The sequence below is a fragment of the Natator depressus genome, chromosome 3 (assembly GCF_965152275.1).
Source record: "Natator depressus isolate rNatDep1 chromosome 3, rNatDep2.hap1, whole genome shotgun sequence".
NCBI classification, from domain to species: Eukaryota; Metazoa; Chordata; order Testudines; family Cheloniidae; genus Natator; species Natator depressus.
The window spans coordinates 55,549,194-55,565,708 of NC_134236.1; the positions used below are offsets into that span (position 1 = coordinate 55,549,194).

Below are 16,515 nucleotides of genomic sequence, written 5' to 3' on the forward strand. Positions count from 1 at the left end.
AGGGGGCGGAGAGTACATCTAAAACCATGCATTTTTCAAATGAACTTTCAAACTGAGTGGGATTGTAACATGTAGCAGGACCACACCGTGTTGAGAAATGCTTTGTTCCCTTTGCAGAATGTAAATGGTGTGTGATAGCTACAGAACAAATATTCAAGTGAGGGGCTGGATTGGTACTAAAACTTATTTAAATGTAACCCTCTCCCCCATTATCTTACCATGTATCTGATGTCGAATATAAGACACCTTTCTCTCACTGACACCCCTGGGCACTAGCCAAAGGATAACCCAGCTCACCAACAGGGAACAGGAGAGAAACAAGGGAAGGAGACAGCTTGCTCAACTCTACTTAGCTACACCAACAAAGCAGGTGTTTCTTTGGGTGATCAGGAGACAGCCCCGTTCTCACCATTATTCTTCATTCCGACCCCCACCCCTCGAGCCCTTGTGCTATCTGGCCACTTGCCTTACAAACTCCAGCCTGAGCGAGGGGCAGCTATAGGTGGGGCTGTTCGGCCATCTGACTGCATCGCCACCCACTCCAACCCGCCACCCCCAAGCTGCAGCAGGCGGAGATTCTACCGCGGCCCTCGGGCATCGTCAACGAAACGCAGCCAACCCAGCTGCGCTAAAATGGAACTTTAAAAAAAAATCCTGAGAGAATAGCCGCTTCGCAGAGTCACTAAGCCCCGCTGAGCGATTTAATGTGATCCCAACCGGCGCCCTATCTCTGGCGAGGAACAAATAAGGTGTTAATTGCAGCCTCGCTGAGAAAATTGCTATTGTTCCAGTCAGAGGCAGGCGGCAGTTTGAAAGCGAGGAGATGTGTTTTCCTTGCAGAGCTATATCACTTAATCTGCATCGCGGTGGCACATTGACAGCTCCGGGAGGCGGGAAGGGGGGGGGGGGTTATGCTTTAAAAGAAAGAACAAGAGGAAGGAGATCAAGTGCTGGATTTACTCCTCCCTCGCAGCCTGTGAGTTTCTCTCACACTCGGTCGTAGCCAGCTCCCGCGGTGGGAAGTGAGGCTGGAAAAACCTCTCAGCCGCAGAAAATAACGTTTTTCGGACGTGCTTGGTTTTGAGTAGCCGTGACGTGCAAAACGCACCGCGGGCCCGGTCGCTGGAGTTGAGAGGAGAGCCTCACACGCACTGAGGAAGGAGAGGGGAGAGCAGAGCGCCCGGCGCCGCCCGGGCTGGAGCGGGAGAGCAGGACGCGCAGCGCGCGCGCGCGGACACACACACGGCGGAGAAGGCGAGCGGGGCGCGCACAGTCCACTCCCCCCCGCGCTGGAGAGGGACTGCGGGGCGCGCACACCCCACCGGAGGGGCTCCGAGGCGGGAGCCGAGCGCACAGGCGCACACGGGAGCGCGCACACGCACACGCACACACACTGTCTCACACGCTGACTGACTTGCTCTCTTTCTAACACACACACACACGGAGCTTTACTATCGCTCTTCCGCTGTACTCCCTCCTCGCTCAGCATTCAAACAGCTTGCCGACATCACCAGCCAAGGATTTTTCCCCCCGGCCGCTGTCCGTCCATCAGTACCTGAGGGGGGAGGAGGAGCAGGGAGAAAAGAGGAATAAGTATATTCATAATAATAACAACAGCCAAAACCCACCACCACATCTGCGTTAGGGCGGCAGTAGCCTGTAGGTCTCCTCGCAGCTCATCGCTTGCCTGGTATCTCCGCTGATCGGTTTGTTGGGTTAGACTTTGGTTCAAGTTAAAAAAACAAAACAAAACAAACAAAAAAAACCCCTTCGCTGTTCAGCCAGGTCCATTCCCCCCCCCCCCCCGCAGTCTCTCTGGTTTGGGGCTTTTTCTTTCCCTTCACATGGTGGATTTGGTGGATCCGGAGCCAAAGCTTTGCGCGGTGCTGGGGTTTCCTCTCTGCCTGTGTTTTTTTGTTGTTGTTTTTTCCCCCCTCTCTTCTTCTTTTCTCCTTTAAATCTTGGTTTTGAACCTGAGCCTGGGAAAATGGGAAACGGTGCTTCCGACAGAAGGGGAATCGCTCCATCGCTGTTGTTGGGACGCGTGCCTGTGGTGCTAGTGTTTTAGAGAAATAGCCTGACAGCTTTCGGAGTGGAAGGTAAGGGTGTCCAGGGGCATTTTCCATTTCCCATTTCCCGGGATTATGACTGTAGAGCTGTTAGCTCGGGATTCCGGGGAGGAGGAGGAGGCGGCGGCGGCGGCGAAGGAGGCGGAGGACAGGCTGTTGCTGAACGATAAAGAGAGCCTACACATGCAGAATTGTCTCTGCATTTAGTTGTACCCTGCAGTTTAAAAGTTAGAGAAGTCTGGCTTGCGACAGGTCTGCTTCCCTGAGAGTAATTTCCAGCGAGACCAAGAAAACCTGAGGTTTGTGCATGGCTGGGGTAATTTTATGGGAAGAGGGGATCTTAGCTTAATAGGAAGTTAAAATAAGGGAAGTCAGTGGGTCTTCTGTTGGGGAAAAAATAAGTGGAGTGATGGCGCCGTCTATGTTCGACCAAACTACAGTGTCACCTAGAAAATCAGTTGGGGATTATCCAAACTAGACGCCTGTTTGCTTTTCAGCAGAAGAGATTTCTTCCAAAACGGGCAACCTTAAACCTTGGGGGCCGTTCTTTAACCTCCCCCCCGCCCCCGAAAAGAAAGATCTGTTTAATCTGAGTGCCTGATCCTTCTTCCCCTGAGCAGCTTCACTTTTGTGTTTAGCACTATTGTAAACGAAATGAAATCCTGCCTATTCATGCAGAGAGTGATAATTTAAAGTAGTATTTTGTTTCAATAGGTTTGCATGAACAAACGTAACTAAAATGATGGCTATTAGACTTGGTTTCCTCATGGAAAACAGCCTAGCACTGCGGACGTCTTTATTTTTCTATTGCAAATATTGTACAGGAGGAAAAGTCAGGGGCTTTTATTTTTAAAATAATTAGGAAAAAACCCTCTTTGGTCTCCAGATGATAAAATGAATCTTTTTCATGGGTAGAATTCCTCATTTAGACACTTATTGTCACATTGGCTTTCAACGCCTACACCATCCTGAATAATACTGCGCAGGGCTGCATTGCCTGCAAAGTGCTACAGCAAATTTTGTAGAGAGGAAATTATTTCCAGAACTGCCTATACATTTCTATTTTAAAAAACGATAAACGCTCTCTCGACCTTATTCCCAGAAGGATGAATTTGTTACTCAGTGAGATGCACTGTCGGAAAAGGGAAAATCCAATAGTTTGGATAGATCCGGTGGCAGCTCTGATTTTGTTTTAAAGCTCAGCTATAAAGAGGGTTAGAGTTGGTGCTGCTTTGCCCATCTCAAGATTTAGAGTTTGAATTATAATCTGGGAAATACAAAAATCTCTTACAGGGAATTTAATCCGCCGATTTGTTCTGTGTTATGCAATGGGGGACGAAAGATGCCTTGCCATTTGGTGGGGGAGATGAAAGCTAGGCAAAGACACACGTCAAAACTCAGTAACTGTGTATGTGTGTGTATGTCTGTCTCTGTTTACAGAGCAACAGTGGAAGAGGCTGCAATCTAAAGAGTTTTTTAAATTAACTTGGCATCACTTTTGTCTGCTCACACTTGTAAACAGAAAGCGAAAAGACACTCATTGATAAGAGATAAGCAACTTCTCAAAGGTTAAAGCTGAAAACATTCAAGTTTTATTTTTTGGATAACAGAGGTAAATATAACCAAAGGTTCACTTTATTATCCTAGGCCACTATTAGAGAACAGAAGATGTGAAGGCTGATTCCGCGGAGGGGGGGCCAATAAAAGAGCTTTAGTTGGAGATACGAGCAGAGAAAATGTAATCTATCTTTCATCATTCAAGCGCACATCTGCAAAATACAGTAGATAACCATACTATACAACACATTCTTAATAAAGGGCAACTTAGAGACCCAGTTCGGTCAGTTACACAAATCCTGCTATATAGCATTGCTCTCTATACAGCTCCCTTGGTTATAAATACTAATATACTTATCCACATTATCTACTCCAAGAGGTTATATTACATTGAAATGATTGCCTTTAAAATGATTGGTCTCAATGGCGATGTCAGGCAACCACAATTTCCATTTATCTAACCATCTATATTTCTTTCCCGGATAACAGTTTCAAGATTTTATTAACACATATTAATCTCAGTGTTTCCTCTCCGGATTTTCTTTTTACAGAGACCTTTGTATACCAGGTGGCCACTGCAGAGGCATGTAGACATATGGGAGATAATGTTCCATCTGTAGCAAATAATAATTTGTGCATTTTTAAATTATGGCTGTAATTCATCACAATTACTTCTCAGACTTAACAGAAAAAAATAATATGTAACAACAGCTGTTACCAGCTTTTCTGATCTGGTCTAGTGAAATTCTGTGCAGATATATATAAACGGTGCCCAGGTTGTTGATTTACTTTTTAATAAATAAATAAATAAATAAATACTCCTTCTTCTGGCCCACCAGATGAAAGTCTCTGGCTTTTATCTAAATTTAATAGTTCCAGATCACGCCAAATACATGCTAGATAACTGAGGGCATTCCACTTAATAATCTAATAAATGTTTTTTTTAATTTGAATTTAGGGAATTTGACTGTTGTGATGGCCACGTGATGGCGCTGTTCACACAGCATCAAACAATTTCCTTGTGTTAAAAAATAAATTACTTGCCCTTCTTTTTGAGAAAGGTTCTAACTGGAATCTTGAAAACAGCTGGCTGGAATATTGGAAGGAGTTTGATTTTCAATGTGTGAAGAATTCTACTTGCATTTTTATTTCATTTCATTTCCTACAGGCCAAATGACATAGGATGAAGGCTGTTCGTAATTTGCTGATTTATATATTTTCCACCTATCTACTGGTTATGTTTGGATTTAATGCTGCCCAAGACTTCTGGTGTTCTACGCTGGTGAAGGGGGTCATTTATGGATCGTATTCTCTAAATGAAATGTTTCCTAAAAACTTTACAAACTGCACTTGGACGCTGGAAAATCCAGATCCGACCAAATATAGTATTTACCTGAAATTTTCCAAAAAGGACTTCAGCTGCTCCAACTTTTCCCTTTTGGCTTATCAGTTTGATCATTTTTCCCATGAAAAAATAAAGGATCTTTTAAAAAATAACCATTCTATAATGCAGCTCTGCGATTCCAAGAATGCTTTTGTATTTCTGCAATATGATAAAAATTTTATTCAGATACGCCGGGTTTTTCCCATCGATTTCCCAGGATTACACAAAAAGGAAGAAGACCAAAAATCTTTCTTTGAGTTTTTGGTGTTGAATAAGGTGAGCCCAAGCCAGTTTGGTTGCCATGTATTATGCACTTGGCTAGAGAACTGCCTGAAATCCGAGAACGGGAGAACCGAGTCCTGTGGGATCATGTATACAAAATGTACCTGCCCTCAGCATTTGGGAGAATGGGGAATAGACGACCAGTCCCTGGTGTTGCTCAGCAATGTGGTGCTGCCCCTCAACGAGCAGACGGAGGGGTGTCTGACCCAGGAGCTGCAAACTACCCAGGTCTGCAACCTTAGCAAAGAAGCTAAACGGCCGCCAAAAGAAGGTAGGTGTTTCTAATGGGGTCTCAAAGGTCTATTTTAATCTCAAATCACTATCTAGGGTTCTGCTCTTGCCTCTCGTTTATACTTAAACTTAACTGACTTGCACTACACACTAGTTGTGGGGTCTGCTAACCTTCAGCCCGCTCCCATGAAAGGGCTAGGGAGAACTGTAGACACATCCTCAAACCACTTACATGGGGGAGGATATTTTAAATTTAATCTCATCGCCAGCATACAGTTCTGAATCCTACTGAGAGATAACTTGTACTTCAATGGGGATTTAAGCTGTCGCTGTTCTCAGCTCTCACTTATAATAATGCGGACACGTTGTGAGCCAGTTCTCCCTTTTTTATTGCAACCGCCCAGCAATAAAATATTATCCCTTTTGATGCTACTCCTTGACTTTGCAAGGAAGAGATTTCCAAAGCTATGCGGGCAACCCGATTTAATTTCTGAGCAACCCGATTTAAGTGCCAGGACCCTAAACACCAACAGAGTCAGACCTCAGAACTGCGCAAGTACCAAGCGAATAGCAAATCCTGCCCCAATTTGTGGCTCAGGGAAACATATTGCACCCTGCAATGTCACCCACGTGCTCCCTTGGTCAGTAGAGAGACACACGTGGGTGGCCCCAGCTCCAGGGGAGATGATGGCTTTGCACGTGTGCTAATAACACGGGGCTGATATCTTAATCACCTGAGTTTGGAAAAGCTGGAGGGTGTAGAAGATCTGGAAGCTGTGGATCCGGTCATCAGAGCAGCCTCCTAATTATAAAAATTAGGGTCTAAGTTCTCTTTTCCTCTTTTTTAATACCTGCTGTTCTGGTCCCATTAATGCTTGCTGTTCAGAGCAAGGGCAAGTTGATTTATTAAGGAAGATCCTAGGGGCACACCACGGTTTGGAAGATGTAGGGAAAGGGAGACACGTGAGGTCAAAATACACTTATCAAATGAGAAATGCAAAACAGAGAAATCTCTAGAGATAAGGAGAAAAGCCGCCGTCTGGCTGGGAATTGGAGCTCGGGGGCAGCTATTTGAGAGCGGTTGAATTTGCCCCCTGCACAGGCATGAATCACTGAGCCAGGCTCTTGCATTTTAATGCAGGAAATGGTTCCTCTCTCCCTGGTTTCTGCATGGCCACAAAGCTCCCTGTCTAGGAGCCAAGCTCCCAGCCCCTCTAATAGAAGTTGCCTTTGTGGAGGAGCGTAACATTGACACGTTGTTAGGAGAGGATTTTCTTTAAGGGCAGCCAAGCCCGAGTGGTGTGGGAGAAGAAAAGCTGAACTACTCGCCTTCGTTGCGCGCTGCCAAAGGCACTGAAGGAACGGGGGAGAAGCGGTGGTGGCGGGAGGTGAGGGGGACTAGGTTCTCCCGTGGTTGTCCTGCGGGTCAGTGTTTCTCCAAACGGTTAACAGCTGGGAGAAGAAAACAAAGTGATTTTAAATTACCGGGATGCTTGTCTCTTGTAAAAGTCCCAGAGAAGCCCTTGCAACGGTAGGGATGGTATTTAGTTAGCATCATTTAAAGCTAATTAGTGTCCCTTAGAATCAGAAACTTCCCCAACAATGTGATGTTAGAAGCTGACTATTAAGACAATTAAGCCGCAGAAAGTGTCTCGGCTTCAATATGCGCGGTGGTTGGGGAACCTCTTAAGGTTTCCAGGCGCTAATTGTTGGGAGCGTTGCGGGCTTTAACCCATTCCTGCGAGCAACGGAACAAGTCCCCCGCGTCCAGTTTGCTCACTGAGCTTCTCCAAAGGCAGCAGCTGTCAGGCAAAGTTGCTGCCTGCGCAGCGGGGGTGATTTACTGAGAATTCGCTTGTCAGGGTGGCGAGGGACGCCTGACGATAGCGCTAGGATTTAGAGGGGCTGTAATGGGCCTCCCAGCATGTTTCTAAACGAGCAGTAGCAGTTGTATTTGAGACTGCAGAGATAGGCTGTTTTCCCGACAGAGGAAAATAGGAGACTGAATGCAATAAAACTGCTGGGCCAAAGAGAAGGGCCTAAGTATAGCAATCCTGGGGTTCAGGTTGCCCCCATTTGAATGGACCTGAACAAGTCAACTTTAAACGTCAATGGGCAAACATATTTGAGGCTACTCCAATAACTAGCATGGCCCCCAGGCTTGGCTTTCCATCTGAGAAAGTCCAGGCTTTCTAGACAGGAGTAATAACCTGACTGAAGGGGTCACGCAAGAAGAGCATTTGTGGTATCATTCCTCAGCTACTGCATTTTGCACATAATTAAATTTTAATTATGAAAGAGATGACACTTCCCCTGCCATATTTTTATAATCCATTGACTGCTGCATCTTATGGGATAGAAGGGGTGAGAAATTCAAGCATAGAGATGTCCAAATCATGTTTGCAAAATCTGTCCAGGGGTTTTTCAAAATATGCTGAACATCAGAGGAATGTATGTGTAATATACTCAACAAAGATGTTTGTCAAACTGTGCTTAGTGGACGGAAGAGAGAAAGCTAGGGACAACTATGTTTTATTTCTGCATCTTGGAATATGAATGTCTAGAACATGCCTCAAAGTGTCTTTCAATTTCAATCGTATTTTATTTTAATTCTTACCCTATTTATGTCATTTCTGGATCATTATATTAGTAGGTTAAACTTCATTATTAAAGGGGAAAACTCCCTAAATGTTTTGTAGAAAGAGAAATATTCTTATTTTTCCAGTGTAGATGGCAGCTTGTTTATGTTGTTGGGATATTTAACAGAATAATATTTTTTAATAATTTCATTACTTTTGTACAATTGGATTTGATTCATTGGACCGTTATCTTAAAGTTGTAATGTATTTTATCAACTTCAAAATTAAGGTTTTGAGGTAACTTTTAAGAGCAGTAGACTGCTTATTTTGCATTCAGTTTAAAGCATTTGTTTACCAGCTTTTCCCATGGATAAATAATCTACATGAAAGGTATTATTTCTACATAGAAACCATACACACAAGTTGTACCAATGACTCACCACTGAGTTAAGTCTATGTCTCTTAAATATATTTTTATGTAAAATTGTGATTGATAGGCTCTGTGTGACATCATTTTAAGATTCAAAACGTAAATTATTCTTTGAATGAACATTGTGAATTTTGCCACTTATATCTGAAAACATCTGCACATGAGATGTCAAGTATGTTTCTGTGGGTAAGCTGATTCAGGTTAGATCAGCACTGTTAAAAATGTTTATGTTGACCAACCCAGACAAAGGGAAACACTGTTAACAACTGTGGCGGTAAGATACACTAACAAAACTATTGTTGGTACTAACTTGGAACTTAGTGGGAATTGAGGTTGCTTAGCATTTCTTGGGACGAGGTCAGGGCCTTGCAGGATTCGGCTTCAAAGCTTTGATCTTCAAAGGTATTGAGGCTTCTCACTTCCACTGGAATCCTTTCTCATAGCATTGTCTCTTGTCTCATAGCATTCTCAGAAGTTTATAATAGTACTAAAATATTTAAATGCTGACTTTATAGGACAGATTTTGAAGAGGGCTGACAGCCTTTCTGCAGTATAAGTACTCTCTCAAGTTCTTCAGATTCTCCTCTATTGGGTCTGACCATATGAGGTGATAAGCCAAACTGTTCTTTATGACTACAATTTAGAATACAAGAATGATCATACTGGGTCAGACCAATGATCCATCTAGCCCGTATTCTATCTTCCAACAATGGCCAGTGCTAAGTGCTTCAGAGGGAATGAACAGAACAGGTAATCATCTGTTTGTTGTCCATGCCCAGCTCCTGGCAAACAGAAGCTATGGACACTCAGAGCATGGTTTTGCATCCCTGCTCATCCTGGCTAAAAGCCATTGATGGGCCCCCTATCCTCCATTTAGAAGCATATTGTATCCTCCATTTAGAAGAACCTAGAAAAGAATGCAACTGTTTTCACCTCTGAAGTTTGTCTTTATTTTGAAAGTGCTAAATGACTTACTAAAAGCGATTAAAGCCAGAATTTTCCCCTCCTAGAGCTTGGTGTATTTCACCTGACAACCACACAATGGGTAGTTTGTCCAACAGGGTGGGGGAGATGTTTAGCAATAGGAGGAACTAGCTCAAACAAGGAAGCTGTACCGTTGTCTTCCAAACAATATACTTCTGGAAACATATAGTATAACCAGTACTTCTGCAATACATAGATTATCTCTGGTATCACTGATCCTAGCAACATGAAGATGGGTCACATTTTTGTTAAGATGCAAATCCATTGTATTGGAATGTATGTAATGTACAATCAGGCTTTTCCTTAGTACTACTTTTGAGTAGTAGCACTACTACTATTTAGACTTGACAAAGCAAATATACTGTTATGTCAGTTCCTGCGCTGGAGGTGGACTGAACTAAATGACCTAATAGGGTTTCTTCTCTTGATCTTGTGTGTTACACATCCAAGTTTTCTCATGCAGTTTTTAGTCAACACACATAGGACCCTATTCCACAATTGTTTCATACATGAGTAGGCACCCCTATACATTCAGCAGGAATAACTTGCATTAATGAGGATGGCAGGCTCAGGACTATATCATTATGGTTACTACAAGAAAATATATTATTTTGTGGTTTATAATACTTATGTGATAGTGACTAAAGTTTACAATCTTATTCCACATTCTTGTCTTATTACAAACAATTTCCTTCAGTACTCTATTGCCATAGAGCAACTATAGGCATTTACTGCTCTTCTCCAAAGTAATTCTAGTTAAGGGGGAGGGGATGAGAAATTCAGAATAATTGGGTCTTGGCAATTGGCAATCCAGGGCTGCCCTTTGGCCTGATTTTGCATTACTTGCTCATCCACTGTGAAATGATTTCAGTGGGATTTCTGAGTACGCAGGAAATGTAGTGTTGGTCACTTTGTCACAAATTCCAATAGCATATGCACTGGCATCTGAACACATCAGTGGCAGGCTCTATTCTGATTTCAGACATGAAGATACTGAGAGCATCAGAAAGGGAAGACTTATTGTACCACACTTCTCCTTAAATTCACACATTTGTGACACTTTCTACCACTGAATAATGCAAGTATGCAAATTACTTGTAAAGTTTACACAGAATATTTATACACTCTTCCCTCTATGACAACATTTTCGTTTTCATATTTGACAAATAAATGAAATGCAGCACTGGTGAAACCTGCCTCAATGCCAACACAAGATCGCTACTATATAACAATAATTCTGTATTATATCATAATATGGCTTCATCAAAGAATTAAAATGTAAAGTTATAGTATACAAAAGGTCTAGAGCAGGGGAAATATGCCCATGCAGGACAAACAAGGCAGAATAGAGACTAATGAGACTAATATATGTATATTGTGATATGCAATATTTAATGTGTAACTAGTATTCCAGTCTAGATTGACATTTAGAAGGAACTAAAATGACTAATTCTATCTTCCAAAGCACTGAGTCAGTACAAAGAACTACTTCTGGGCTTGTCTACACTACGCAGCTTTTAGCGACAAGGCTGTGTCGACACAGCCTTGTCGCTAAAAGTCAGGAAGTGTAAACGCTCTCTGTTGGTATTTTGTTGGCACTTTTGCAGACAAAATACTTCCAGCCCCATGAGCGGCATTAGCTTTGTCGGCAGGAGAGCGCTCCTGCCGACAAAGCCGCGTTCACAATGCCACTTGCAGTCGGCAAAACTTTTATCTTTCGTGGGAGGGCTTTTTTAAGTACCCATGAAAGACAAAAGTTTTGTCAACAACGTCGCAGTGTAGACAAGCCTTATAGGAAAAGAGTATGTGTGTGTGTGTGTGTGTGTACAGTAGTTCTTTCATCCATGACCTAAGAATGCAAGTTGCAATGGGAAGATAAACATAGGTGGAACACTACACTTTTCAGCTTTACATGGATAGTTACTAGGAGAATTAAATAAACATTTGTATCAAATTTAATACAAGATATTTAAAAACAAAACAAAAAAACGTACCCTGGCATGTTGTTGTTTACAAGTAGCTTCATCTCACCAAGAATATAAAATACAAAGAAAGAAGTGAATTTTTTATACATGAGGCTGATTCTTGATAAAATGAGCATCCAGCTTATTTTATTCAAAAATTAATGACAGATGCATTTTTCTGCTCACTTGGTCTGGTCCAAAGCCCACAAGTCAATTAAGGGGTTCCTGTTGACTTCAATAGGCTTTGGATCAGGCCTATTATGAGTTATTTCAGTAGGCAGTGATAAGCAACTCAACTCCTTATGATTTCAATGGATGTTAGGTTATGCTGCACCTCTCACGATCAGAACCTTGAAAGTTTGATTTCAGATATTCTTTGAAGTAAATGATAGCTCTGTGAAAGAAATACTTAATTATCATAATCTCTTTTAATTAGTAACACCTATGTTTGTTGTCAAGGATTACATGCTGTTATTGCTAATTATTGTATTTTAGTCTGTAATATATTGATCATTTCCATTCCTTTTATTTTAGCAGCTTATAAACCTTACTTCTTGTATTTTTTGTTTGTTTGTTCAAAGTTGCAAAAGTCTGCCTATAAAAATACACTCACACTTTTGCACAGACACTGACTTCAGTGGACCTTGGGTCAGCCCTTGAAAGATCTTCCTCACACCCTTGAAAAAGAGAATAACCCTGCACTCATCATCCATCACCACAGGAAAAGCCTGAATTAATAGATATACTCTGCAGTATTATTAGTGATTAATTATTTACTAGTTTATATAAATCTGAATACCAAGTCTGTGGTGGCAGAGATTCAATTTTGTGTCTTGTTTGGCAGTGCTCATGTGAAGAAGATGGGCAACATGTAGTTTCTATAGGCTCAGTCCTCCTGTTGGAGTCAATGGAATTTCTGCTGTTGACTCAATGGAAGCAGAATCAGGTCTATAGTCTATTGTACAATAACTGAATATTTTAGTCTTTCAATAAGCTAATTAACTGTAAAGTGGATTTGGTGGGCCTAGTAAAACAATACAGTGTAAGTCTGGCAACCACACCACCAGAGCCTCCCAGAAATTGGCTTCTATTGTCTGCCTCAGAAGCTAGACCTTTTAATTTTTTGCTTGAGTCAAATCTTTAATAATAAAAAAAAAGTATTTATTTGTATTTCAGTAGTGCAACTGGGACTAGGACCCGCATTATAAGAGACTGTCCCTACCCCAAATAGTTTGCATCTCAATAGAAAAGGTAGACAAAGGGTGGGAAGGGAAACAATGACAGAGAGGTTAAGTGTCTTGCCCAAGTTACACATTGGGAGAGGCATGAATAAAACTCAGGTCATCTAGCTCCTAATCCAGCAACCTACCCACTAGACAACACTGCCTCTCCTACAATACATTCATGTATCTCAGGCCAGTAATGGAATCTTAATTAATTCTCCCCCTAGTTATTTTAAAATATTTTATTATCTCATCTTGACATCTATCAGTATTGCCGTTTTGTTTAATTTATACTTTGTAAAAAATACATAGGCTGCTCTATTTAACATTTCAAGATACACAAAGCAATTTATTCTGAGAAGTTCTTCTTGGGGGAATTAATTTTATGAAGTTTATTCAATCATGTTATGGGCTTTATCAAAGGATTCAAACTCAAAGTTGTTGTGGCTCTGAAATTTCAAACTGAAGTTTAGTTGTTCATCTATAAATATGCAGTAATTGTAATAAAACAAAGGTCACTGTAGAATTCCTCTGAGCTTCATTTGCATTCTCTGTTAACAAGAAATATAAAACGTTCTGTAGGACAGACAAAGCTGTATATAAGATATAGTGCAAGTTTACAAATTATGCATAATTGATTTATAAATATTGGAGTGTCTGAACCACTTTTGTTTCTAGTTAAGTCCCATGGGGGAAGAAAATAGGGTTTTTCAGGTTTGTATTCAGTTTTGTTAAACTATTAGAGGTGACATAAATAAAATTAATGTGAAATTAATAACACAATTTTCTGATGGGCTAAACTTCATTAGAATCAATGAAAACAGCTTATAATAAACAATATATAATGTGGGTGTTGGTACTTAATTTTGAGGCCAATATTACAGTTCTTACTCAAGACAAATTCTATCTATTGTAAGCAGGAATTTTACCTGAATAAGGACATAATTATTATTCATAATGTTTATGACAGTAGTGCCTATGGACCAGACAGAAATGGGGCCCCACTGTGCTAGAAACTGGTCAAGGACAGAGTACTAGATGGTTCGAGCCCTAAAGAGCTTACAATCTGAACAGACCAGGCAGACAGAACATGGGGCAAGGGGCATAATTCATAAGCGGAATGAACACATTAGCTCCATTTTTTCATCTTTTTTAGGGGTGGGCTTAGCTAGGAAGGAATAAGATAAATGGACAGATAAAAAGAGGAAAAGGAGTGTGATGCTTCCCGGGGATACCCAAGGCTGTGTCTCTGCCTGACAGGGGTCACCTCGCTGACAGCACTAGCCACAGACACAAGCACTCTTTTCTCAGCCCATGCAGGCTCCACTGTCCCTCTGCAGGTTAGTGATAGGCCAACCCCCAAGCCTTCCGAGCATCTCTCTGATGTGTCTAGCCTCTGTTCCACTGGACAGTCAATGTATTCCCTGATCTTCTATTCCCAAAGGAACAGTACACCACAGTTTACCAGTTACACCTTGGAATACAGCTTTGCATAATGCTCAACACTTAGATTTGTTTATAGTAGAAACAAGAGGAAATGTATTTAACAAAGAACAGAGATTTGAGAAGAAGCAAGTAGAATGAATGAACATAAATGGTTTCAGAGTAACAGCCATGTTAGTCTGTATTTGCAAAAAGAAAAGGAGTACTTGTGGCACCTTAGAGACTAACCAATTTATTTGAGCATAAGCTTTCGTGAGCATCCGATGAAGTGAGCTGTAGCTCACGAAAGCTTATGCTCAGATAAATTGGTTAGTCTCTAAGGTGTCACAAGTACTCCTTTTCTTTTTGAAAACAAATGGTTACATATCAAATAAAATCACAACACACTTTCTAGAGCCTAAACAAAATTAACAAGATATCGTCATGCCCTATAAAGCAACAAATAAAATCACAACACACTTTCTGGAGTTTAAATAAAATTAACAAGATATCGTCATGCCCTATAAAGCAAAAAAGCTCACCCCAAATCCTTCCAGCATATTGTAGCCAGGCTGGGCTGTGGTCTTCTGTTCATAAGTTGACCCATGCTGTCCTCTTGCCTCATCAGTGGAAAGATCCAGAGTTTTTCCTCTGTCTCTACAGTTATAGTCCAAAAAGTCATTGTCTGCACTTGAAAACAGGATACCCCCACTGCTTGTGTTTGCTTGTCTAGAACTCCCTAGAGACTTTGCAATCACTTGAATAGCATTTTGTTCAGACTATAAATGGGTGCCCATTGTGAACCATACAATACTCAGTTTATATGTAGACAGACAGACATACAGATAAAATATCTCTTGCCTGAAATAAACCTGTTTCTCACCTTTTTGGTAACCAGCCCCAATTCACAGACCTTAAGAACATAATTTTCAGTATGTATACATAATTCCTTACATATTATCCCACATACATTTGCCATAATTGTGAGGACTAGCATGACACAGGTTTTCAGTAGAGACCCTATACAACACTCTTTAAAAACCAGTATGTAGATACCAGGTCCAGAAATACCCCCTTTCCCCCCATGCATCCCCGTGCCCTCTGCCAACTGGTACCAAGAGGTTCCTGGGTCACAAGGAGACATTGAAGGGAATTCGTGTGTGAGGGGGAAAATCAGGAGGATAGGACAGGAGAGAGGAGAGGTGGGTGTAGAGTGAAGCTGAAGTGTAGAGACTGTGAGAGAGGGGGAAGGAGAGCATTGGAGCAAACAGCCAATCAGCACCAGGCAGAGAAAGTCCAATCAGAACTGTAGAAAGTTCTCTAAATTTCCAAAGACCTTTGCTTTGGCATCTTTTACAGCTATTCCTGCCGGTTGGAGTCTCAGGCTGGTTCCTCTCTATAACGTTTCCCCAGGGCCATATGACAAAGAGGCACCACCTAGGGTCTGCTTTCTCCAGAGAGGGTAGGAAATCTCCCCTTCACAATTCTGGATCCAGGGGTGCTTGACCCCATTTTACTCCTTCCCCAACAGTGAAGCAATTCCTACTTTGGCTACCTCTACCAGCTGGAGTCTTATAAAGCAGACATAATACACAGTTCACAATCCCCCTGTCAGGAGCACACGTCTTCATAGTTTCTATTAAACTTGTCCAGGCTGCCCTCTTACAAGAACTTTTTTCCCAGCGTTTCTTTCTGGATCCAACCATATACATTTGTCAAAACAAAGCTGCTGCAGCCTGGAAGTAGCCATTTTGTAACTGATTTCTACCTGGTGTATCTTCCTCTCTTCCAGCAGGTAGGTACTCTGTAACTCCTGTTATGTTTTCCCCCAATATCCCCTTTCTTGTTCTTGAGAAGGTGGTACATAATTTAAACAGAGACATTCATGGTACTGGGTTTTCTGTAATGTTTATGTTAATGGACAGTGCAGAACATTGCAAAGCAAATTGTATAGATGACACCATAGCTATTTCTTTAACAGTCTTCTAAATGTATACAGTGGAAGCTTAGAAGTGGGCCATTTTCAGTTAATTAGAAAAAGGCACTTGAGAGTTAAGTTGAGTCCCTAGTGCTCAGTTTAATGAGAGCTTTAAACGTATTGTAAAAATCTTTGATATGACAGAAAAACAAAATATCTGATATAAACTTTGAGCACTATTTGAATTTTTCATGGTGTTTTGATGAAAAATGAGTTCATACAGAGAGGATAATAAGAGTTTTAAAAATCACCCCTTTTGGTAATTTTTCACTGAATTTGTCTCGCTATTTTTTTTTTCTTCAAGAAATCTAAACCACTCTGGGATTTATTCTTTATCCACGTTATTGCTCAACTATCAGTTACCCAAGGATAGTGATTGTCTATAGAGCATTTTATAACTGAAAGGCTGAAA

General features: G+C 41.5%; 1 protein-coding gene across 5 annotated transcripts in view; it reads left to right on the forward strand.

The window, feature by feature from the left end:
• The first annotated feature begins 1,841 nt into the window (after positions 1-1,841).
• The window catches only part of ADGRB3 (adhesion G protein-coupled receptor B3), a 604,312-nt gene continuing 589,638 nt past the window's right edge, over positions 1,842-16,515 (forward strand). For 3 of the 5 annotated variants that reach the window (XM_074947913.1, XM_074947915.1, XM_074947916.1), the window contains exons 1-3: positions 1,842-2,099; positions 3,510-3,681; positions 4,795-5,563. In XM_074947913.1, coding sequence (XP_074804014.1) covers positions 4,810-5,563 — 754 coding nt within the window. In that variant the 5' untranslated portion in view covers positions 1,842-2,099; positions 3,510-3,681; positions 4,795-4,809. The remainder of the gene's footprint in view (positions 2,100-3,509; positions 3,682-4,794; positions 5,564-16,515) is intronic. The other 2 variants (XM_074947917.1, XM_074947914.1) reach the window with 2 other exon arrangements.